The sequence below is a fragment of the Rousettus aegyptiacus genome, unplaced genomic scaffold, assembly GCF_014176215.1.
Source record: "Rousettus aegyptiacus isolate mRouAeg1 unplaced genomic scaffold, mRouAeg1.p scaffold_m13_p_2, whole genome shotgun sequence".
In the NCBI taxonomy this organism is placed as follows: Eukaryota; Metazoa; Chordata; class Mammalia; order Chiroptera; family Pteropodidae; genus Rousettus; species Rousettus aegyptiacus.
Genome location: NW_023416295.1, coordinates 87,267 through 108,370, shown reverse-complemented (window position 1 = coordinate 108,370; position 21,104 = coordinate 87,267). Strand labels below are relative to the sequence as shown.

The following is a 21,104-nucleotide window of genomic DNA, read 5'->3' as shown; positions in this document are numbered from 1 at the left end:
GGGCTTAGGTAAGGGACGGCAGGAAGCAGCTCCCACCCCTTGCTGGGGCCACGGGAGGACACGAGTTTCTGGCTCTGGTGGCCTGCGGGAGGGCGCTGGCTGGGACGGGCAAGGAGGGCTGACCGGTGGGGAAGGTGCCCTGTGGGCCGGGACTCAGTGACAGCCCTGAGGGAATGGAGTGAGGCCAGGATGGGCTCCGGTGCCACTGGGGGTGAGGCCATCCCTGCACTGACACCACGGGAACGTCCATCAGGCCAGAAGGTTCCTTCCTACCCTGCCCTCATCCCCCCATGTCCTGTGGTGGCCAGAGCCCAGTAGGCCCCACAGAGCAGGGCCAGAGGGCACGCTGGGGCAGAGGGTGGTGGCCTAACTGGGGCAGCTGGAAACCTGGAGTAGCTGGAGGAGCAGTGGCCCTGAGGCTGTGGCTGGGTCACCCCCAGCCCCACAGAGGCCCTTCGCTTGATTCCCAGGCCAGAGCTTTTGCTCAGGAAAAGGTTCCAGATGCTTGGCGGGCAGCTTTGGGACTTCCTGTGTTCTGCCTGCATCTGCCATGCAAGGATGTCTACCATGTGGCCAGAGGGCCCAGGGTACCAGGCTCTGGGAGCCAGAGTCTCCTCAGGCACAGAGAACCTCTGGGGGAGCAGGGCCCACTGTAGGAGGAGGAAGTTGGCAGTTACCCTTTAAGGCCTGTCGGTATGGACCACGGTGGGGCTGGCCCTTGTAAAGAGGGTGGGCAGTTGTGCTGAGACCCCTGCTGGGAGGTGCGGGATGCGGATCAAGGCCAGCTTCCCTCGCGGTGGACCGTGGACCCAGCTGCACTCCTGGGCACACAGGACCACCCTCGGGACTAGGGGCCAGGCCCAGGGTGCAGGGCGGGACGCGAGGGGCTGAGGGCGGGGCCTGCCGGGTGAGGGCGGAGCCTGCGCGATGGGGCCTGCGGACCCGAGGGCGGGGCTAGGTGGGCGGGGTTGGCGCTGTGGGGCAGGGGGCGGGGCCCTATGGGCGGGGCCTGCGGGGCCGGGGCGGGGCTAGGTGGGCGGGGCTGGCGCTGCGGGGGCGGGGCCCGAGGGAGCCAATGCGCAGGCTCAGTCCCCCCGCCCCGCCCCCGCCCCCGCCCCCTGCTCTGGCTCGGGAGGCGAGAGGCCTGCGGCGGCCGCTGCACCGCGACGGGGACGCGGCCGTGAGTGTGTGCCTCGGCCGCCGGGGCTCTGAGCGGAGGGCTGCGGGCTGCGCGTCGCGACGGCGTCGCGGCCGTGATGGTGGGGACAGCGGGCCCGCGAGTGCGACGCCGCCCGCGCTTCGTCCCGTCACGGCGTCGCGCGGGCCGCGCGCGCGCCCGGGGGCCCTCGCGGGGACGCGCCTGGGCGCGCGCTCCGCGTCCTCTCGGCGCCGGCTGGGCCGCGGTGCCCCGGCCCGGCTGACCTTCGTCCCTGTGGGTTGGCTTGACGCGCAGCCGCTCGTTCGCGGTCCGGGTTGGGAGCCCCGGGCGGGCTCGTGGCCTGAGCGCGCTGTCCGCCCCGCGTCCCTCCTAACGTGAGGGCGCAGTGGGTCCGCACCCGCAACGGTGCCGGTGCCGTGCGTGCTGCGCCGGGGCACCGAGAGGCGCGCTCCTTCCCGCGGTCACACAGCTGCTCAGGTGGAGCGCGGTGAGGGGCGCCGTGGGCCTCTACCACGTGGGCAGCCAGAGAAGCCGCCCTCATCCTCCCCCACCCCCGTTTTTTGAATTCTTCACCTTTTAAACTTGTAGCATATATGTGAAACAGTGTTTACCATTTTACCCATTTTTAAGTGTGTAATTAAGTGGCGTTGTCCCTTTCCTTCTAATACCTTAACTCCTGGTGTTGTCCTGAAGCAAGAGGGCTGAAAGGGCACAGGTGGTGGCAAGTGCTAGGCTCTAACCGCGGGGTGGGGTAGGGTGTGGGGGGAAGCGTTGCAGAGCCCCACGCACAGTGGGGGACCACACTGCAACAGGAGCAAGGCACAGCCCCCCAGTGCCGCCTGTCCCCTCCCGCCCACCTCTCCCAAGGGGTCCCGTCCTCACTGGTGACCTCCCCGGCGTCTACTTCCTTGTCATCACTCCCAGTCTTCCAGAGTCACAGCCCCATCTCTTGCCTTTTAGGACAGGAGCGATGGTACCCCACCTGGTGTCCAAGTGGCCTGCGTGGCTCTGCCGGTGGCGGGCGGCCTGCACTCCTGGAGCCTCCCTGCAGCAGAGGACGTGGCTGGGGGTGTCCAGGCGCCCCGCGTGGGGCAGCCCTTGGGGGGTCGTGGGCACCAGCCCCCTGGTTCGCAGAGGCAGCTCCTCCACATCCTCCCGTGCCCCTGAGGTGGTGCTGACCCACGAGCGCTACCCTGTGCAGCGGCTGCCCTTCTCCGTGGTGTCTGAGGAAGACCGGGCTGCCTTTGAGCGCATGATCCCTGGCCGGGTCATCGTGGACCCTGAGGAGCTGGAGGCTTCCAACGTGGACTGGCTGAGATCCGTGCGAGGTGAGCGAGGGTCTGTTCACGCCTCACACTTCAGGGCTTGAGAAACAGCAGTGTGATAGGCAAGGACCACACCATGGATTGCGGGGAGGAGCGTGGCGTAACTCCCGTCTGCGGTTCTCATGCCAAGGAAAAGCTGCATGCTGGCGATTTTTAAGTGCAGTGAGTACAGAATTTATAGAAGTTTATCGGCGGTGCATGACACCTGCCAATTTAAGGATGAGGCAGTCCCCCTGGCTGCTCCGAGGGGCCTGTGTGTAAAACACTCCCGTCCTCTCAGCTCCTGGTTAGCTTTCTGGGGCCACCAAGACAAAGAATCACAAAGAATCTCTGGATGCTAGAGGCCAGGAGTCTGAGATCAAGGTGCCTGCAGGGCTGTGCTCTCTGGAGGCTCCAGGGGACGACTCTTCCTGCCTCTCCCGAGTCTTGGTGGCTCCCTCGGCTTATGACAGCATCACTCCAGGCTCTGCCTCTGTCGTCATGTAGCCTTTTCTCTGTTGATGTAGGAAACGTACAAACCTGTAGGGACGTTTTATAAGAGTTTATTTGTGCCAAACTGATGACATCTGCTGGGACACAAGATCCCAAATGCTCCCGAGAATAACAGTTCTGCAGCTACTTCATGCATTTGGAATTCAGGAAGGAAAGTAAGGAAGGTTACGTGGAGGTGGGGGCAAGCCAGGTGGGGGCAGGTTACAGGACAGTTAAGATTGGTGCTCTCTTAAGGGTGGCTACACTCATTTCGAACGTACGTGAACCTAGATGCACAGAAGCAGTGGACGTGGCTGGCAGAAGGTGAAGATAAACCCTCTGCTAAAGTTATGGGCCTGGGGCGTGACTGCCCACCATGACCTGCCTGGTCGGGATTTATGGTCGGATCACCCTATGAGCTTGCTGTGCACAGAACCCTGTTTTCTTTCACCCACATCCCCTTGTGTGCCTCTGTATTTCAGGTCTCCATCTGCTTTCCCTTAGAAGGACTCCAGTCATTGGATTTAGGGCTACTCTAATATAGGATGGTCTCATCAAGGTCCTTCACTTCTGTAAAGATCCTTTATCCAAATAAGATCACATTCACAGGTTCTGGGGGTAGGATGAGGACACATCTTTGTGAGGGGTCCATTCTCCCCACCGTAGCTCCCTAGGGCAAGACGGAAGGCTGCTGGTCTAGTCTCCCCCTCCTCCCTCTCCTCTCACCAGACCTGTCCCCCGGCCCCTCCGGCACACTGCCGTGCCGTGCCCCAGGCCAGTGCGTCTCCGCAGGTCCTTTTGATGACAGAGACCATGTTGCTTCCTGTGTCCTCTCCTGAAATGGTTGCAGAGATGACGTTACCTGCCCACTCACAGTTACGGGACCCAGCATGACGTTCGTGCTGCAGTATTAAGGAGCGCTAGAAGACGAGCTGCTTACAGCAAAGCGACCCGTTTAAACCTGTGACGCCAGGACGCAGGGCCACCACTCCTTGGGCTGGGCCCAACTGACCACGGAGCGGCCGCTGAGGGCCGTGCTGTGCTGTGGGCTCAGGTGCTGCGGGGCTGCGCCGTCGGCGGGGCGCCCTGAGTGAAGCTCCAAACCAGAGCTTGGGATACAAGGGAGGGGGCGGTGCCGTCTTGGCAAGTGGGACAGGGTTGTGGGCTCAGTGACAGAGATGGCTCTTCCTTGTGGGAGGTCAGTGACTTTCAAGGCCCTTGAGCTGTTCACTGCCTGGGGCTTGTGAGTAGAAGGGCCGTTAGCCTCACTCCACCCCCGGGGAAGAGCCCCGCCATGCTATGCTGTCCCATAGAGGACCTGCCCAGCACAGGGCCTGCGGGCTTACGTGCGGCGGCCTCGTGGTGGCCCTGGGCAGATGGGCCTCAGCCCCCACCCCTGCAGAGTGGGGGTGGGCCCCACCACAGAGGTGAGGCCCTGGCCGCCTGCACCCTGTATACAGAAGGGCAGCACCTGAGTCCGTCTGCCCCAGGGTCCCGAGGAGGTGATGTGTCAGTTTTTGCGACAATACCCCTTTATGTGATTTTCTTTGGAGAAAAAGTTAAAAACTTCATCTCAGAGTTATATAGACAATGGAAGTCTCTAAGAGCAGATTAGATCAGGATTGTGCAATTTTTCCTAAAAATGGGTTTTATTTGAAATGGAAACTCATTAGTCATCTTCCCCTGTAAGAGGTGGACCGCAGACCTTACTGGGCACCTGCTGTGGGCCTGGACTGAAGGAGGTTTGGGTCTGGGGCGTGAGGTGGGCAAGAGGCTGACCTGAGGGCAGCACACCAGGGGGCTGTGTGCTGAGGAGGCACCCCTGTCCCCTGAGCCGGGGAAGCCGGGAGGGTGTTCCCGGGGCAGAGGCGGCCAGCACAGCCTCTGAGCGGGGCTGCACTGGGCATGTTTGGGAACCCCGCGGGGCCACAGTGGATGGACGGGGGAGGCGGTCAGAGAGCGAGGGGTCAGGCCGTCAGGGCCTTGAGGGCTGTGCGCGCCCTGGATCCTCACGCTGACAGGAGCCGGTCACTCTGGGTCACTCTGGCCCAGCGTCGGGGGCAGGGGGAGGGTGTGGTCTGCGAGGGGGAGGGGGTGGGGAGATGCAGGGGAGATGCAGGGGTTCCGCCTTTGCGAGGAGGAGGTGCGGAGCATGAGCAGGGTGCGGGGACAGGCTGCCAAACGGTCGCGGACCACGCAGGGGGCCTGTCCCCGGCGAGCAGGCGGTCGGGGTGCCGGGGCGCATGCGCAGGTGTGGCTGCCGGGAGGAAGCCCTCTGTGGCTCCTTGGGGAGAAGGAGACCAGACGGGTGTTTCAGTGGTGTGTGGGATAACAGCACTGGGGCCGGTGACGGGGTGAGGGCTGTGCTGTCAGGGGTCCAGGTTTAAGAGCAGACTATTTTTGTTTCATTTTTAGTTTCAGGCTGAGAGTGGCCACCGCAGCAGGTTCGTAAGGGCCTCGTTGGGAAGGTCGATAATGCAGGAAGCCTGGGGCACTGTCCTTGAGGAAGCGGGTGGGGGCCCTGCCCAGCAGGTGCAGTGTATGGGACAGGGGAGAGGCAGGCAGGGGTTGCAGGAGCAGGAGGGGGTGGGAGGGCTGGTGAGGGCTGGGGGAGGTGCAAGGAGGGGTAAGCAGGAGACCTGGGCTCTTAGGCCAGGGCGGGGAAGCGGGCCCGGCGTGGCCTGGTGCAGTGCACCTCCCGGTGTCTGGGGAGCAAGGCCCTCAGCACAGAGGTGCCCAGGGCAGGGCTGTGACACCCCGGGACTGAGCGGCTGGCGGGGTGAATGACAGGCCAGCGTCTGCGTCTGAGCTGCAGCCCTTACCTGTCGGGCCAGCAGGCCTGCAGAGGCTGGAGAGTGAGGGTGCCGGGTCCCTGTCGAAGGCCCCCTAAGCTGTGGTGCTTGCGGGGACCCACAGACATGGCTATGTTTCCATAAAGCCGTGCTGAGAGCTGCTCCAGGCAGGAGAGCCAGCAGATGCTGAGTTGGTGGGTGAGGGTTGGAGGAGCAGCGGGGGCCTACGCGGCATGCCCCACAGACACTTTGGGACTCGCAGGAGAGGCAGGCATCGCAGTCACCCTTACTGTTGTCCGAAGCAGCCACCCTCCGCCAGCCCCTCCACCTCTTCTCAGCGGAGATGACTGTCCTAGAGGGTTTCTGGCCTCCAGAGGACCGTGTGGGCCGCCCCAGCCAGGGAGGGGGACGTGCCGGGGAAGGGCAGTTCTTCCAGATCGCAGGCCCAGGGGCGCCCTGCCAGGTGCCTCACATGCTCTTTCCTGTCTCAGGCTGTGGCAAGGTGCTGCTGAGGCCCCGGACGTCCGAGGAGGTGTCTCACATCCTCAGGTAAGGAGCCCGAGCTCCTGCCTGCCCTGCGTTCCTGTGGCTTCCTCACGGGGACGCACAGACCCCGCGAAGCTGGTGGCGAAGCTGGCACCCTGTGCCGTGCCAGGCGAGCTGGAGTCGGGGAGCCTGGGCGCTGGGCCGGCCTGATGTGGGGAGGGCCGAGGACTCGCAGCACACTCTTGGGGGTGGGGGGGCCTTTTCTGCCAATGTGCTCTCTTTGATTTTTTATATCAGTAAACTGTCATGTTTATTACAGAAAAATTGTGAAACAGAAAACCATAGAGAAAAAGTGCAAAAGCAATCAGTAACTCCCGCTGCCAACATCTTGGCTTGTGTTAGTGTCTTTCCCGCGTGGGGTGGGTTTTGAATGTCTTCACGTGGTTTTGGTGTGTGAGAGCCCGAGTGCCCCGCAGCATGCCACCCCGGAGTTGCCAGGGCACACGAGGCGGCCCCGAGCCTTACACTGCCATGGCCGCGCCCCGGCACGTGGCACTTGCCGCCAGAGCCCTTCGCGGAGCCCTCTGCCGCGCGGGCGGCGTACCTGGTGCGTGCGGGCTCGCCGACGCCGTCCCGTGCTTGTCCCAGGCATTGCCACGAGAGGAACCTGGCCGTGAGCACGCAGGGGGGCAACACGGGCTTGGTGGGCGGCAGCGTCCCCGTCTTCGATGAGATCATCCTGTCCACCGCCCTCATGAACCAGGTCATCAGCTTCCACGACATGTCCGGTGAGCCTGGGCTGCCCTCTGGGGCCTTGTCCTGGTCGGCTGCCGCGGCGGCGGGGGCCCGGGAGGGCGCAGCTCCGCCCGTGCCCCGCCCTCCGGGTGTCTGCACAGGGATGTCGTTGACTTGGTCACTTAGCGACTGACACGGAGGGACTGGCTGCCGTCGTGGCCTCTTCCGACTCTGACGTTCGCTGGCCACGACTGCCTCTTCTGGGGCACGTGAGCTCGTCACGCGTGTAAAGGGACCTCTCGCCCAGGACCCGGCGGCATCACAGTCTTCGCCTCTCAAGCAGGATGTTTGGGGCTGGACCATTCTCTGTGGTGGGCATCCCCCCGACCAAGAGCGTCTCCAGACTTGTCACATGTTCCCTGGGGGCGGAATCGCCCCAGCTGAAGACGCCGGCCTCGCAGCAGCCCTCTCTGGTCTGCTCCCCCATAAATGTGCCCCTGCTCTCCCCCGTCTTCCCTTTTCCACGGCACAAAGCACCAGTCAGAGTGCGGCCGCGTCAGTCCTGACCAAGGGCGCCACGGTAACGCCAGCTGCTCGGCAGGGACCCTGGTCTGCCAGGCGGGGTGCGTCCTGGAGGAGCTGAGCCGGCATGTGGAGGAGCGGGGCTTCATCATGCCCCTGGACTTGGGGGCGAAGGGCAGCTGCCACATCGGCGGGAACCTGGCAACGAATGCGGGCGGCCTGCGGTTTCTGAGATACGGCTCGCTGCGCGGGACGGTGCTGGGCCTGGAAGCGGTGAGCGGGGTGTCAGGGCACCAGCCTCCCGGCCCTGCCCCGCGGCCAGCGCGCTCTCCAGGCCCCCAGGCGAGGCCCACCCCGCCTTGCCGGCGGCCCCCACGTGCCCCCATGTGCCCCCGGGCAGGCCCCTTGCAGCTCATCCTCCCGCGGGAGGCGCGTAGCCGCACGGACGCTGGGGCCGTGTGGCGTCCACCCCGGCAGTGCCTTCTGGGGCCCCAGGTGGCACAGGGACATGAGGCCAGGTCGGAGACCCGGGTCCCCACCGTCCCACCGCGGCCTCGGCTGCAGGCTGGGCGCTGCGGGACCTGCCAGCCGCGCCCGCTCAGGGCGGTGCTCTGCTTCCCGCGACCTGCATGTGGGTCGTGGCCCCCTCGGGGCGGGGGGCGCTCTGGCACCCTTCTCCAGACACCCCCGCCGGCTCCGGGCACTTCTGGCCTTCAGTCACCCCGTCGCTCGCCTGCCCTGTGGGCGTTGACGCCCTCGCTGACCCCCTCACTGACCCCCTCACTGACCCTGTGCCTCGCGGCTTTCTAACGCACGGAGCCCGCATCCCGTTCGCCTATGGTGACCTGCCCCCGGGCCTCCACACCCAGCCGCACGTCGTTTCATCGCGAGTCACTTTCTCGTGTTTAGAGGTGGCCCTGCGCCACCTCCCCAGGTGGGCCCGGCGCCACCTCCCCAGGTGGGCCCTGCGCCACCCCAGGTGTGCCCTGCGCCACCTCCCCAGGTGTGCCCTGCGCCACCTCCCCAGGTGGGCCCTGTGCCACCTCCCCAGGTGGGCCCTGCGCCTCCCCAGGTGTGCCCTGCGCCACCTCCCCAGGTGTGCCCTGCGCCACCTCCCCAGGTGGGCCCTGCGCCTCCCCAGGTGGGCCCTGCGCCACCCGCAGCTTCCCTCGAGAACTGGGCTCTGAGCCTCCTAGTTGTGGGCGGTGGGGCCGGTGGGGGATAATGTCGCTCTAGCTGTGGGGAACAGTCCTTCACCCCCGGGCCACCCTGGGGGAGGGGCGGGGGGCTCGTGGGGCTTTCACAGGGTGCCCTGGGTTGGTCGGCCTCCTGAGACCTGCTCAGTCTGCGGGCTGGTGTGTAAGCACCCTGTCTCCCTTGCCCCTCGCCAGGTGCTGGCCGACGGCACCGTCCTGAACTGCCTCATGTCCCTGCGGAAGGACAACACGGGCTACGACCTGAAGCAGCTGTTCATCGGGTCGGAGGGCACCCTGGGGGTCATCACCGCCGTGTCCATCCTGTGTCCGCCCAAGCCCAGGGCTGTGAATGTAGCCTTCCTCGGTAGGTAGGGTGCCTGACCTCCCTGAGACTGCTGGGGGCAGGGTGCAGACTGGTGTGGGACGGGACAGAGGGGCCCCCACAGGACAGCCCTTCCTGTTTCTCTGGCTTCTTGCCGTTTCCAGAAGGATCCAGGACCAGGCCTTGTGCAGCTAGAGAGAGCTGGGATCAAGCCGCCAGGCTCTGGGCGGGACACCTTGGTCCTGTAACTGCACGTGCCGCGCTTGCCCCTCTCACCCCACTGGCTCATCTGGGGCGTTTAAGATTCCGAGGGACGGGGAGTCGTTCGGTGTGAGATCAGGGACACCACTCAGTGCCATGGGCTGAGCAGAGGGCACCGTGAGGACAGACAGACGGCTCCACAGAGCGCCGTCCTGCCCTCCCTGCCCTGCGGCCAGCACATGCACACACGCAGCACACACACGCAGCACGAGCAGCACACGCAGCACACGCACACACGCAGCACACGCAGCACACGCACACACGCAGCACGTGCAGCACATGCACACGCAGCACACGCAGCACACGCAGCACACGCACACACGCAGCACGTGCAGCACGAGCAGCACACGCAGCACACGCAGCATGTGCAGCACACGCAGCACACGCAGCACACGCAGCACACGCACACACGCAGCACGAGCAGCACACGCAGCACACGCACACACGCAGCACGAGCAGCACACGCAGCACACGCAGCACATGCAGCACACGCAGCACATGCACACGCAGCACACACACGCAGCACGCGCAGCACACGCAGCACACGCAGCACATGCAGCACACGCAGCACATGCACACGCAGCACGTGCAGCACACGCACACGCAGCACACGCAGCACCCACACACGCAGCACACGCAGCACACGGTATGTTGCGGGGCGGAGCACACTCCTGTGGGTCTCCGGATCTTTCTGAGCTTCCGGAACCTCGGCCCGTGTCCTCAGCCACGTCCGGCACCAGTGCCCCCGCCCCCTCCCAGGCTGTGCTGACAGGCCCAGCGTGGCCCAGGCCGTGGTCCCTGCGGCTCCCGCCCCTCCCCACCCCTTCCCGCTCCCCTGCACTCCAGTCGCTGCTCCCGGAGGCTCCCTCCACGTGTGCAGCCAGCCCTCCACCCGGGAAACTGGGAGTCACTCCGCCTCCGGCCCCTGCTCTTCTCTCGGACACTTTCCTGGCACCTCCGTGACCTCTGAGCCCCGAAGGGCCACATGCGGCCCACCGCTCCCCCGCAGGGTCTCCGGGCCTGTCCCACCTGCAGCGCAGCGCCCCCGTCTCTTGTGGACGCTCGGCTGCCCCTGCACTGGCTGCTCGTGGTACGAGGAATGCAGTTACGTCGTCCCCAAGGCGGCCCCCTTGCGCCCCATGTGCAGACTCCCCCGAGTCTCGCCTCGTGTCCCCCGTCCTGCCCAGCACCGTGGCAGTTTCATCTCAGTCTTTGACCCCGTGACGCCCTCGTTGGCTGCCAGGCCTGTGCGGCCTGGCTCACTGCCTCTCTGCCCGGCACTCGGGGCCCTGGGCTGGGACGGGCGGGCGCCTGAGGTGCTGTGTCCCTTTGCAGGCTGTCCGGGCTTTGCCGAGGTTCTGCAGACTTTCCGCGCCTGCAGGGGGATGCTGGGCGAGATCCTGTCCGCGTTCGAGTTCATGGACGCCGCCTGCATGCAACTGGTGGGGAGCCACCTCCGTCTCGCCAGCCCGGTGCAAGGTACTGACCCCGCACGGCCAGCCTCTCACGTCGCCTGATGCGGGTGGTGGCTCTGGCGGGCAGGCCGTGGTCCCGTTCTCAAGGGGGGCCGGAAGGAGGCCGTGGGTGCCTCCGCAGCTGCGGTGGCGCCCTGCTCAGTGGTCTCGGGAGTGCCCGGCCGCTGTCGCTGCGCGGGGCTCCTTGAAACAGCCAGCTGCCTTTGAGGGAAGGCCCGCCTGTCCCCAGGGCTGAGACGAACTTGGTCTGTGAGGTGCTCACCCTCGGGCAGCTCCCTGAATGCGCGGGCGAGCTGACCGTGCGCCAGGCGGGGCTTGGGCCGTGGTTTGTGGCATGGGCCTGGGGCTGGAAGCACTCTGCTGCGGGCCGCGGGGCCTCGGCTCCCGAGGTCCACCCTGAAGAGACGGCCGCGGCTTCGGTGCTGGCACCATGGCCCGGCAGCTGGAGTGGCAGAAACTGGCTTCTCCTGGTTCTGGAGCTTGGGAGTCCGAGTCCAAGGCGCCTTCAGGGCTGGTCCCTGGTGAGCCCCGCGTCTTGGCTTGCAGGCGGCCACTTTGTCACCGTCTTCACGGGGTGGCCGGAGAGCGCTCTAGAGAGTCTCCTCAGGAGGGTGCCAGGCCTGGGAGACCAGGTCCCGGCCCTCACGTCCCCATTCAACTCACTCACCTCTGTAAAGGCTTAGCTCCAGTCACGCGGGGCGGGTCAGGGCCTCCCCGTGGAGTTGGGGGTGACACGATTCGGCGGACAACAGTTGTAAATATGGAAAGATCTCTATGCTGTGAGTTTTTAATGACATTCCACTGTGAGCATAATAAAACGGACCGCAGTGGTGATGGTGGGCGGGGGCGGGTCCCGAGCAGACGGAGGGTCTGTGGTGGGCACTGGGTCTCTGGGCAGAGAGAGAGCCCTGGCTGGAGTGCCGCGTGCCGCTGGACATTGCGGGTGAGCAGGCTGCCCCGTAATGTTTAAGGCGAGACCCGGCCACCGCACTGTCCCAGCTGTGCGGTCGGGGCCTCTGGAAGGAGGGCGTGGAGGGACCGTGTTGGAGCAGTGACCGCGAGCTGGGAGGGTCTTCTTCAGGTCAACCCATCTGTTTCCCAAACCTCCTTGTGTCCACGTGTTTTACTTGTAATGGGAAAAGCTCCCAAGCTCAGTGTTCTGTGACCTGTGCTACACTCAAGAGCAGAATTTCTGCCTGAGCAGAAAAATGCAGTGTTTGGAGAAAAGGCACGCTCTTGGTGTTAGGACGGACTTGTGTTTCTTCTGGAAGAGACTAAGGAGGTGCTAGAAGGAAGAGCGTGAGTTTTTACCGACTGACATCAGTGCGCACAAAAGCGGACACCCAGCAGCCCGGCTGAGACGGGCTCGAGGGTCTCCTCGGCGAGCTGGCGCCGTGCCGCCTTTCAGCCTCAGAAAGGACGTGCTCGTGGTGAGAAGCACGTGTCTTGCCCTGTGCCACTGCGGCGTCACGGGCGTGGCCTCTCCTGTGGCCTCGGGCCCCTGTGGCCGTGTCCGGCACCTCCCGCCGCCCGCGGCGCCCCCGGCCGTCCAGGCGCCAGCAGCGGGGGCTGCACAGGGTCGTCCAGGTTGTTCCTGTGACTCCAGGGACTGTGGTTTATCACAGCGAAAGGCCCGTTTTAAACCGTCAGAAATCCAGCCTGAGCAGACTCGCCTCCTGGAGCTGTGTTGGCACCACAGGCCACCAGTGGTGCCCCAGCCGTGGGACCCAGACCAGCCCTGACTCGCGGCTCAGCCTGCTTCCTCCCCTTCCAGAAAGTCCCTTCTACGTCCTGGTCGAGACCTCGGGCTCCAAAGCCGAGCACGATGCTGAGAAGCTGAGCAGCTTCCTGGAGCAGCTGCTGGGCTCCGGCCTGGTGACCGACGGGACCCTGGCCACCGACCAGCGGAAAATCAAGGTGTGTGCACCTCTGCCCATTGCCCCCTCTGCCCCCTGCCCCGGCTGCGTGAGGGCGTCGTGTGCCGGACAGGAGTGAGGGCGTGGCCAGACGCAGGCCCCCCACCCCGGCTTGCTGGACGAGCTTCTCGGGAGCCAGGCTCTGGCGTCCAGGTCGCTCTGGGCAGTGCTCGGAGCAGACGCAGGAGACGCGGCTGCGGGTCAGCCCAATGCTGAGCGCGTCTGGGGGCTGTTGTCTGAGGAAGGACTTCGATGTCGACCTGGGAGGGGCTCAGCCTCTGAGGCCACAGGCAGGAGGTGGGAGCCCCGGGCAGGGGAGCTGTCGTTACCTTCACAGGGCGGGAAGGCCTGGGCTGGGGGCCTTGTCGCCATCACTTAAAGCGGGGTGGGACCTGGGGGTGAGCACCATTGTCCCCCGCCCTCCCATGGCCCTGGGCTGCAGCGTGCAGAGTGGACAGCAGCAGGAGGCGGCGGCTCGGACTCGCCGGCCCCCGGCAGGGCAGGGCGCAGCCTCCGTTGTCTCCATGGTGGCTTCACGACTTTGTTCCTCTGTTGCTAAACTTTTTTCTCTGCGGTTACTTCTGTGCTTGTTAAATATCACTCGAAAGACACCACAGAAACAGCTCGACTGAGGCCGTGTGGGGACACAGCGTGTTTGCAGCCTGCTCTGCCCGCTGGCCAGCCCCTGGGGACCTTCCCCTCCCACCCCCGTTGCCCGGACGCACAGGACATGCCCGGCAGCCTCTGTTACTGCCTGTCCTGTCCAGGGGGGCCCTCAGTGCCTCTGCTGCTGGCACATGGTGCTGCCCGGGGCTGCCTCGGGGGCCATGCGGAGTGCGGACGCTGGGTCTGACGCCCGCAGAGCCGCCCAGTCTGGGCTCGTCACGGGGGGGTGTCAACCTGCCTGTCCTGCCGTCTGTCCAGGCGCTGTGGGCCCTGAGGGAGAGGATCGCGGAGGCGCTGAGCCGGGACGGCTACGTGTACAAGTATGACATCTCCCTGCCTGTGGAGAGGCTCTACGACCTCGTGCCCGACCTGCGCGCCCGGCTCGGCCCGCGGGCCAAGCACGTCGTGGGCTACGGCCACCTGGGTGAGCAGGGCCGGGCAGGCGTCCGCAGCCAGCGTGGGTGGTGGTGGGCTACGGCCCCCTGGGTGAGCAGGGCCGGGCAGGCGTCCACAGCCAGCGTGGGTGGTGGTGGGCTACGGCCCCCTGGGTGAGCAGGGCTGGGCAGGCGTCCACAGCCATCGCGGGCCGGCACCGTGTGCCTGGGGCCTGTGGACGCAACGGGGGTGGCACGTCCCTGCCATTTTCCTGGCTTGCGTATTTGGGGAGAGACCGCCGTGGTGGGGGGAGAGGGTGCACTGGGGGTCCCGCAGGGCTCGTGTGGCCCGGTGTGGGGAGGCCTCAGCTTGACACCAGCTGTGGAGCCTGAAGGAGGGGCTGATGGCTGCCTTCCCGGGCTCGGTGGCCAGCACTGCAGGCCACACAGCCTGGCGTTTGGGGAGGAGCCTGGTTCAGCATGGTTGGGATGCGGTGGGGGCCTGGGAGCACGGTCCGCGAGGGGCCGCGGACTGGGAACGCAATGCGGGTGGGGGGCCCATCCGCCTGACGGGGCCCTTCTCCCCCGGGGTCGCGGACTCCGGCCTCCGCCACAGACGAGGACGCCGCTGCGGGCTGGCCCCTGGGAAACCAGGAGTGAAGGCTCAGCCTCAGAGCCTTCTCCGCATCTACCGACGTAGCTGGCGCTTGTGCTGTGACAGGCAGGCGGCAAGTAACACTGGGCCCGGGAGGCTGACGGGGCTGTGTCAGCTCAGCCACGACCCTCTGTGTCCCGTTGGAGCCACCCGTGTACGGCCGCTGCAGGATTTTCCAGGTCTCGCAGGGCCCTCCTGTCCTCACCGACGTGGGGCCCAGCGTCACCCTTCAGGAGGTGCGTGCGAGGCTGGAGTCCTGCCCCCCGAGCCGCGTGGGTCCCGGGGCCCCGCAGCCCCGTCTCCGCGCGGCGTCACAGCTCTCCGTGTCTTCTGAGTTGGTCGCGGTGACGTTCTTTCCTGGGTGTTTGTCTGTGTCTTCTGAACGCCCAGTGGTGAGACAAGGTTTGTGATACTTCTGCGTTTCCTTTGCGAGGTGGCACCCGGGCCAGTCCTCACGTCAGTTTCAGTTTTCTTCGGAGAATTAACGCTTGGTTTTGTTGATCCTTTCTCTTGTATGTTACTTTTTATTTTTCTCTTTTCCGCTATCATGTCTATTATTGTCTTCCCTTTTCTGTTTTTAGGTTTTCTCTGTTGCTTTTCTAACTTTATAAATTAAATAGCGCATCGGTTCTCAGCCTTTTTTTCCTAACACATATTTAAATTTCCCTCCGCGTGCCAGCTCTGCTGGTCCCTGTGTTCCTGGATTCAGACGGCACCCGTCGGTCATCTTCTCAGACTCGGCACGATCTCGGAAGGGCCCCAGCCAGGACAGTGTTGGTCCCTCGAGTCCCTGGTGGCTCGGGATCCATGCGTCACGTAAACCAAGGCCCTGCTCCCACCCGCGTGGACGAGGGCGGGCAGGCGGGGCGTCGGTGTGCCGGGCACGCTCAGCCTCACGCGGGGCCCTTGCTGCGGCCTCGCCGCGCTGCCCGGGCCCGGTTCTGTGCCTCCACTTGTGCGGCCGCCTGCAGTCCTGGCTTTGGCCCGGCTCTGAGCCGCGGACCAGGGGCCGCGCAGGCCACGGTGGCTCCAGGTCTGCCCCTCAGCCTGGCCGGGTTCCCGGGCACGTCGGCGGCTGGCGTCGAGGGCGTCCCCGGCGCGCTGAGGCCTGCCCTCGCGACGCACGTCCGCTGTCTGCGGCCCTCGGCGTTTCTCATGCTCATTTCTTCTTCGACCCAGGAATTAGGCAGGAAGTCGTTTTTTGATTTCCAAACACACGGGAGTTTTCTCCCTGTTTTAAAAACCGTTGACCTGCCGTCTCCGTGGCTGCGACCGCTGCCTCTGAGGTCGGGGCACCAGGGCCGCACACGTCGCCAGACCAGGCACGTGCGGTGGCCTCGAGGGAGCGGTCACTGCCCCCTGCGAGCGGGTGCGCCCGTCTCCCCTGCCGCCTCGTCGCTCCTGGAGGCTCACTTGCCGCCGCGTCCTGGCAAGCGAGCCTCCTCACAGCACGGGCCCCTCGTCCCTGGGCCCCTCCGCCTCGACGCCTCCTTCCGTGGAAACCCACGTGGCAGCAGCTCCCGCGCACACAGCATCTGCCTGACGCTGCTGTTGCTTCTGTTACTTTCAGCTGTTTTCTGTCCTTTGAGTCAGACCGCGTCCTGAAGACAGCCTGTCGCTGGGGTTTCTTTGCCGTTGCTTGCCAGCCGTCGAGTTTAAACTGGAGCGTTTGGCTTACTTCTCTGCACGCGGGAATGGCTGAACTTCCCCCTACCTTCCTGGGTCCCTTGTTGGGGCCATAAATTAGGTCTACGAAACACAGGGTGACGAGAAAAAAGCGAGTTCATTAACACGCGCATCACACACACGTGAGGCTCAGCGTTGAGGAGCCCAAAGGGGTGGCTAGACACGGGCGTCCACAGCCTCCCAGCAGAGACAGCCGTGTCCTTAGAGAGTCTCACACGGAGCACCAGGACCCCGAGCCTCCGGGGGCCAGGCCGTAGGAAAGTGAATGCACGGGAATGACAGACGCCACGTGGCCACGCGCCTGGGGCGCCTCCGGGCCGACGGGGGTCCTGGGCCTCTGTCCTTCCTGCTGTTCAGCGAGGCAGTGGGGGCTTTTCCGGGGCCCACTCCTCTCGGAGCCTCGCTCAGGGCGCTTCCCGCGCGCCCTCCGCCTCGGCCTCCGGCCGGCTCTCCCTTCTCCTCGGCCGCCTTTCCTCTGCGCCCGTCTCCTGTGGGCTGACGATGGTCCTCGCGTGGGCTTTCTCCGTTTCCCAGCTGGGGAGTCGCGCACGTGCGTCTGTCCTCACACGGCGGCTCTGGAACGCGGCTCGCGTCCTGGCGAACCGGGGCGTGAAGCTGAGCGATAGCATCAGCTCCCCAGACACTGCGAGGCCGGCCGGGCCGTCCGCTCTGTGCCTGAGGTTCACGCTTAAGACGGCAGACTGGGCGGAGCGGAGCGTCCTCCGCGGCGTGGGGGCTCATCCAGTCAGTGGGGCTCACCGGACACAGGGGTGCGAGTCCCCAAGGGGGAAGACCCCAGCCCTGCAGCCTCTGGACGCCCGCCGCACGTCCGCGCCCCCCGGGGTCTCCAGCTCACTGGGCCGCCAGCCCCCACGCTGCGAGCCAGCCCCTCAGGTAGAGCCTTGTGTGCAGAGCCGTGCGCGCAGAGCCGTGCACACGCAGAGCCGTGCGCGCAGAGCCGGCGCACGGTGCCCAGGCCGAGGCCCCAGTTGCTCGCAGTTCTGGCCGCTGCTTTTCGCGCACTGGTTTTGGAGCCTGCTGCGGTTCGGCCTTGTTTTTGGCCCCTGTGGCCACGCGGAGCTGTCCTCACGGCCCTCCGCCTCGGCCCACGGCCCTGCCCGAGTCTCCCCCCAGAATTCCCTCCGGCGTACGAAAGTGGGCGACAGAGCATCCCATTTTATTTGCCTGAAAATGTACGGATTTTGTTCTCAGGTTTTTCTGCAGAGGATTCCGGGGGCCCCGGCCGCCTGCTCTCTGCGGCGGGCGGTGCCCTTCCGCCATCCCCGACCTGCTGTCGCCAGTTCAGCCGTGCCCGGCGCGTGGGTCCCAGTCAGAGGCGCCTGGTCTCCCTTCCTGCTGCTCTCACGGTCCATCTTCCTCGTCTGGCTCCCCTAGTTCCCCTGACTCGTCTGGGCGACCATCTGGGCGCCTGCCCGGGGTCCGCTGGGCTGGGCCTCAGAGGCCGGCCGGCCACGTGCCTCCCTCCCACCCCCAGCCCCGCGTCGGGCCCTCCAGCCCAGGGTGGCTCCGCCCCACCATCCCAGTCGCCGAGTCTCCGTGTTGCGTTCAGATCACTTGGTGTGACTTGTCTCCCAGTTTGTTAATCGCTCTTTGCTGGGCCGATACACATCCTGTTAAAACTGTTCATTCTGCGTTTCAGCGATCACGTTTTTCATTTCCAGAAGGCTGGTTTGGAGACCTAGAACCTTTGCCCGGTCAGTGATCCACCCTTTTGAGCTTTTGTTTTTTTAAACGTGGCAAGCGGTGACGTCTGTTCCGGGAACGTCAGGTCCCGAGCCTGCGCGGTCGGTGTCTCCCGTTTGTGTGGCTGTATTTTCGGCCCAGGCTCGAGTGTCTTTAGCCTCTTATCCGTGGGAGCCGTGTGAGGCCTGGCTTTGAGGCGCTGCTTGTTTGTGCAGGGGCTGGGGAGGGTGGGACCCCCTGAGCCCTCGAGCCCTGAGCGCAGCGGGGCTGCGTGCTCCACACTGCAGGCAGGTTGGAGGGTCCGACACCCTCTCGCCTCCCCGCGCGGGGTCCCTGCGCTAGTCCCTCAGTGGCGATTTCGTTGCCTTTGCCCTGGGTGTGTCAGCGGGGACCACCTTTGGTGGGCGGGGGTCCCTGTGAGACACCCAGAAGGAAGGCGGGGCGTGAGAAGCCCACCCTGGGCCTGACTGTCCATCTGCTCCGCCCCGTGCACCTCTCGAGTCCCGGTCTGGGCGTCGGCCCCCACACCGGCTATGCGTACCGATCGTGCCCAGCACCTTGCTGCCGTGACCTCCTGGGCCAGCGCAGCTCTGGCCCCGGCCCCCGTCAGTGGCAGCCCTGCCTCCTGCCCCTCTCCTCCCCTCAGGCCGGGGCCCAGCCAGCTCACAGCCGCATGGACCTGGGTCGGCACTGCGTCTTGTCATTGCGTTGGGCCCTGAGAGAGAAGGTGCATGGGGGTGGTGAGCCAGGTGTGTTTGGACAGCGCCAACACCAGGGCCTAGAGGTGTCAGCAAGGGGGCCTGAGGCTAGAGGGCAGCGGGGGGGGGGGGCCAGGTGGACCTGAGAGGAGGTGGCTGGGGGGCCAGGACGTTGTTTGTGGCTTAGGGGGAGGCGTCCTGGGCGGGGTGAGGCCCCCATGGTGTTGTGGGCTGTGTCTGAGGGACGGGGCCGTCCTGGGCACTGTTAGAGACGTGAGTCTGGTGGCAGCCTTGGCAGGCCGGGCCGGTCACCCTAAGGTGAGGGCCCTCGGAGGGGCCGTGTGGCCGGAGGGAGACCTGGAAGGGGAGGTGTGCGAGAGCCGAGGCGTGGGGGCCCCGCAGGGCCGCTCCTGCCACTGCAGGCCAGTGGCCAGTGGCGCGAAGGGCTGGATCCAGACCGAGAGGGGGCGGGGGCCTCGCAGGTGGAGGCGAGGGGGCTTTGGAGGGGGCCCAGGGGGTCTCAGGGGCCCTGCCCGGCCTGACCCGTGGATCCCTGTCCCTCCAGGTGATGGCAACCTGCACCTGAACGTGACGGCAGAGGCCTTCAGCGCGGCGCTGCTGGGCGAGTTGGAGCCCTACGTGTACGCGTGGACGGCCGGCCAGCAGGGCAGCGTCAGCGCCGAGCACGGCGTGGGCTTCAAGAAGCGGGACGTCCTCGGCTACAGCAAGCCCCCCGAAGCCCTGCGCCTCATGCAGCAGCTCAAGACCCTCCTGGACCCCAAGGGCATCCTGAACCCCTACAAGACGCTGCCCACCCGGGCCTGATGGGAGCAGGGTCGGGGGCGAGGCGGGTGGGGCCTCCAGTCTCGGGTTGGGCTGTTGGGTTGGGCTCAGGGCTTCCGAGCAATGGGGCCCCCGCCACGTGGTCCGAGGGGCCGGACTCGCCCTTGGGTAGGGTTTCTCCACGGGTGAGCGGAGAGCAGAGTGCTCGCTGCCCAGCGCTGCCCCGTCCACTCCGTCTGGCCTCTTGCTGGGCACGTCTCAGGGGCCCCTCCGTGGGTGGGGAGCGGGGCCTCCTCTGGCTCGTCCTGGACAGGCCGGGGGGCGAGCGTTTCTGCCCACTCAGAAATAGACCAGGTCGCACCCACCCTGCCTGTGGCCCCCCGAGGTGGGCACGGTGGTCCTGCTGCTGGCCCAGGCAGACAACCGCGGGCCCTAACTCCAGCGGAACGGCCCGGCGCACCGGCCCCTTCCCGGGCGCTGGCCGTCCGAGCGCGGTGCTCGTCTTGCGCTTGGCGGCTGGCGGCGGTGCGTCCACGGCCTCTCTCCGGTGCAGCTTCTGCAGCAGCGTCAGCCGGGCCGCGGCGCAGCCCCGCCGGCTCACTGCCTGCGGCGACCCTGACTCGGGTCATCCCTGTTGGTCTCTGGCCCTGGGGCGGCCGCGGGGGCTGTGGACACAGTCGTGAGGTGGGACACGTGTTCTCTCTGGCCGTCATGAACTTACAGCAGAAATGGAAATTAGGACACACTCCTCTCTTGTCGCTGGAAAAATAATCTCGTAAAAGCGCACAGCGACATCTGTGCGTCCTGTTCCCTAGGGGCCCAAACGTCAGGGCCGAGAGACTGACCTGGACCCGGCTGCCTGCGGGCGGCCGCCCCCGCCCTAGACCTGGCCCTTTCTCCGCCGTGGGACTCGGAGCCCTGTCCCATCAGGCCCATGAGGCCTTGTCGCACCTGAGTTTTCCAAGTCGTCAGAGACGGATCAGTTCACGTTTGTGACGACTTTCGCTGGTAGCTTTATGACTGAGCAAGTTTATCTTGAAGAATTAAGGTAACACATGAAATATTAAAAGGCTTAAAATTTTGAGGCATTTTCTGCTAGAGTGTCATTGGGGTGAGAAGGTGGCCAGTGACGGGGTGTAGGGAGCAAGTGTCAGAGGGGCCTCCATTTCCTCAGAGGACAAGCTGGCCCCAAATGTCTAAATGAGAACTGGCCTGCGGTTTCCTCCTGGGGCTCCCCTACAGCAGCCACCGGTGTGTGCGTACATGCACGCAGTGGCAAGCACACAAACAGTACACGCTCTACATACACGTGCGTGCAAGGCACACAGCACACACGTTCCATACACGCATGGGCACACAGCACACACACTGCATGCACACACGCGCACGGACACACAGGACGCACGGGTGCGTGCATGCACACACGCGCACGGACACACAGGACGCACGGGCACACAGGACGCACGGGCACACGCGTGCACACAGGTTTATTCTCAGGACGCGTGTGGAGCAGTCTTCAGGCGGCTTCCGTCGCTGGCCAGGTAGGGGTCAGCCTGTTGGAAGAGGAGGTGACACGTGCCTCTAAGACCTTGGACAGAGGGACGGCGAGAAGGGGGGGCGAGGGGTGGCCCCCGTTCCTGAGAGAGGACACTGGCTGGAGGAAGCTGGTTGCTCACAGAACCTTCTGGTATGTCGAGACTGGTTGGGCTCACTTTGGGGGGGGCCCCTGAAGATTGGAGTCAGAAGGAGATTTTCTGTATTTTTAGATGCTTTGTACTTTTTTTTTTTTTTTAACCAAGCATATATACACTTAAAAAAAAAAAGGTAACAGGACAAACCAGGCAGCAAGCTGACGCAGCGATCCGGGGTGGGGGCGGG

General features: G+C 65.3%; 2 protein-coding genes across 3 annotated transcripts; both read left to right on the top strand.

Annotated features, from left to right (window-relative positions):
- The first annotated feature begins 1,116 nt into the window (after positions 1–1,116).
- D2HGDH (D-2-hydroxyglutarate dehydrogenase) lies at positions 1,117–20,310 on the top strand. Of its 2 annotated transcripts, none has more exons than XM_016135161.2 (10): positions 1,117–1,180; positions 2,120–2,487; positions 6,239–6,296; positions 6,882–7,021; positions 7,570–7,763; positions 8,882–9,050; positions 10,605–10,748; positions 12,519–12,661; positions 13,585–13,750; positions 19,009–20,310. In XM_016135161.2, exons 2-10 carry the CDS (start codon positions 2,130–2,132, stop codon positions 19,266–19,268), a joined length of 1,632 nt encoding a protein of 543 aa, XP_015990647.1. In that variant the 5' UTR covers positions 1,117–1,180; positions 2,120–2,129; the 3' UTR covers positions 19,269–20,310. The 2 variants fall into 2 exon arrangements, with proteins under 2 accessions (XP_015990647.1, XP_015990648.1); XM_016135162.2 differs by having other exon boundaries at positions 1,127–1,184.
- LOC118613735 lies at positions 15,509–17,987 on the top strand. The gene is made up of 2 exons (XM_036237270.1): positions 15,509–17,278; positions 17,323–17,987. The coding sequence occupies exons 1-2, from the start codon at positions 16,543–16,545 to the stop codon at positions 17,643–17,645; spliced, it is 1,059 nt and encodes a 352-aa protein (XP_036093163.1). The 5' UTR covers positions 15,509–16,542; the 3' UTR covers positions 17,646–17,987.
- Positions 20,311–21,104: the final 794 nt, after the last annotated feature.

Coding starts and splice junctions, on each gene's coding strand:
- D2HGDH (XM_016135161.2), top strand. CDS start 2,130: ATGGTACCCCACCTGGTGTCCAAGTGGCCTGCGTGGCTCTGCCGGTGG. Junction 2,488..6,238: donor CTGGCTGAGATCCGTGCGAG/GTGAGCGAGGGT, acceptor TTCCTGTCTCAG/GCTGTGGCAAGGTGCTGCTG. Junction 12,662..13,584: donor CCGACCAGCGGAAAATCAAG/GTGTGTGCACCT, acceptor CCGTCTGTCCAG/GCGCTGTGGGCCCTGAGGGA.
- LOC118613735 (XM_036237270.1), top strand. CDS start 16,543: ATGGTCCTCGCGTGGGCTTTCTCCGTTTCCCAGCTGGGGAGTCGCGCA. Junction 17,279..17,322: donor TCTGCAGAGGATTCCGGGGG/CCCCGGCCGCCT, acceptor CCCTTCCGCCAT/CCCCGACCTGCTGTCGCCAG.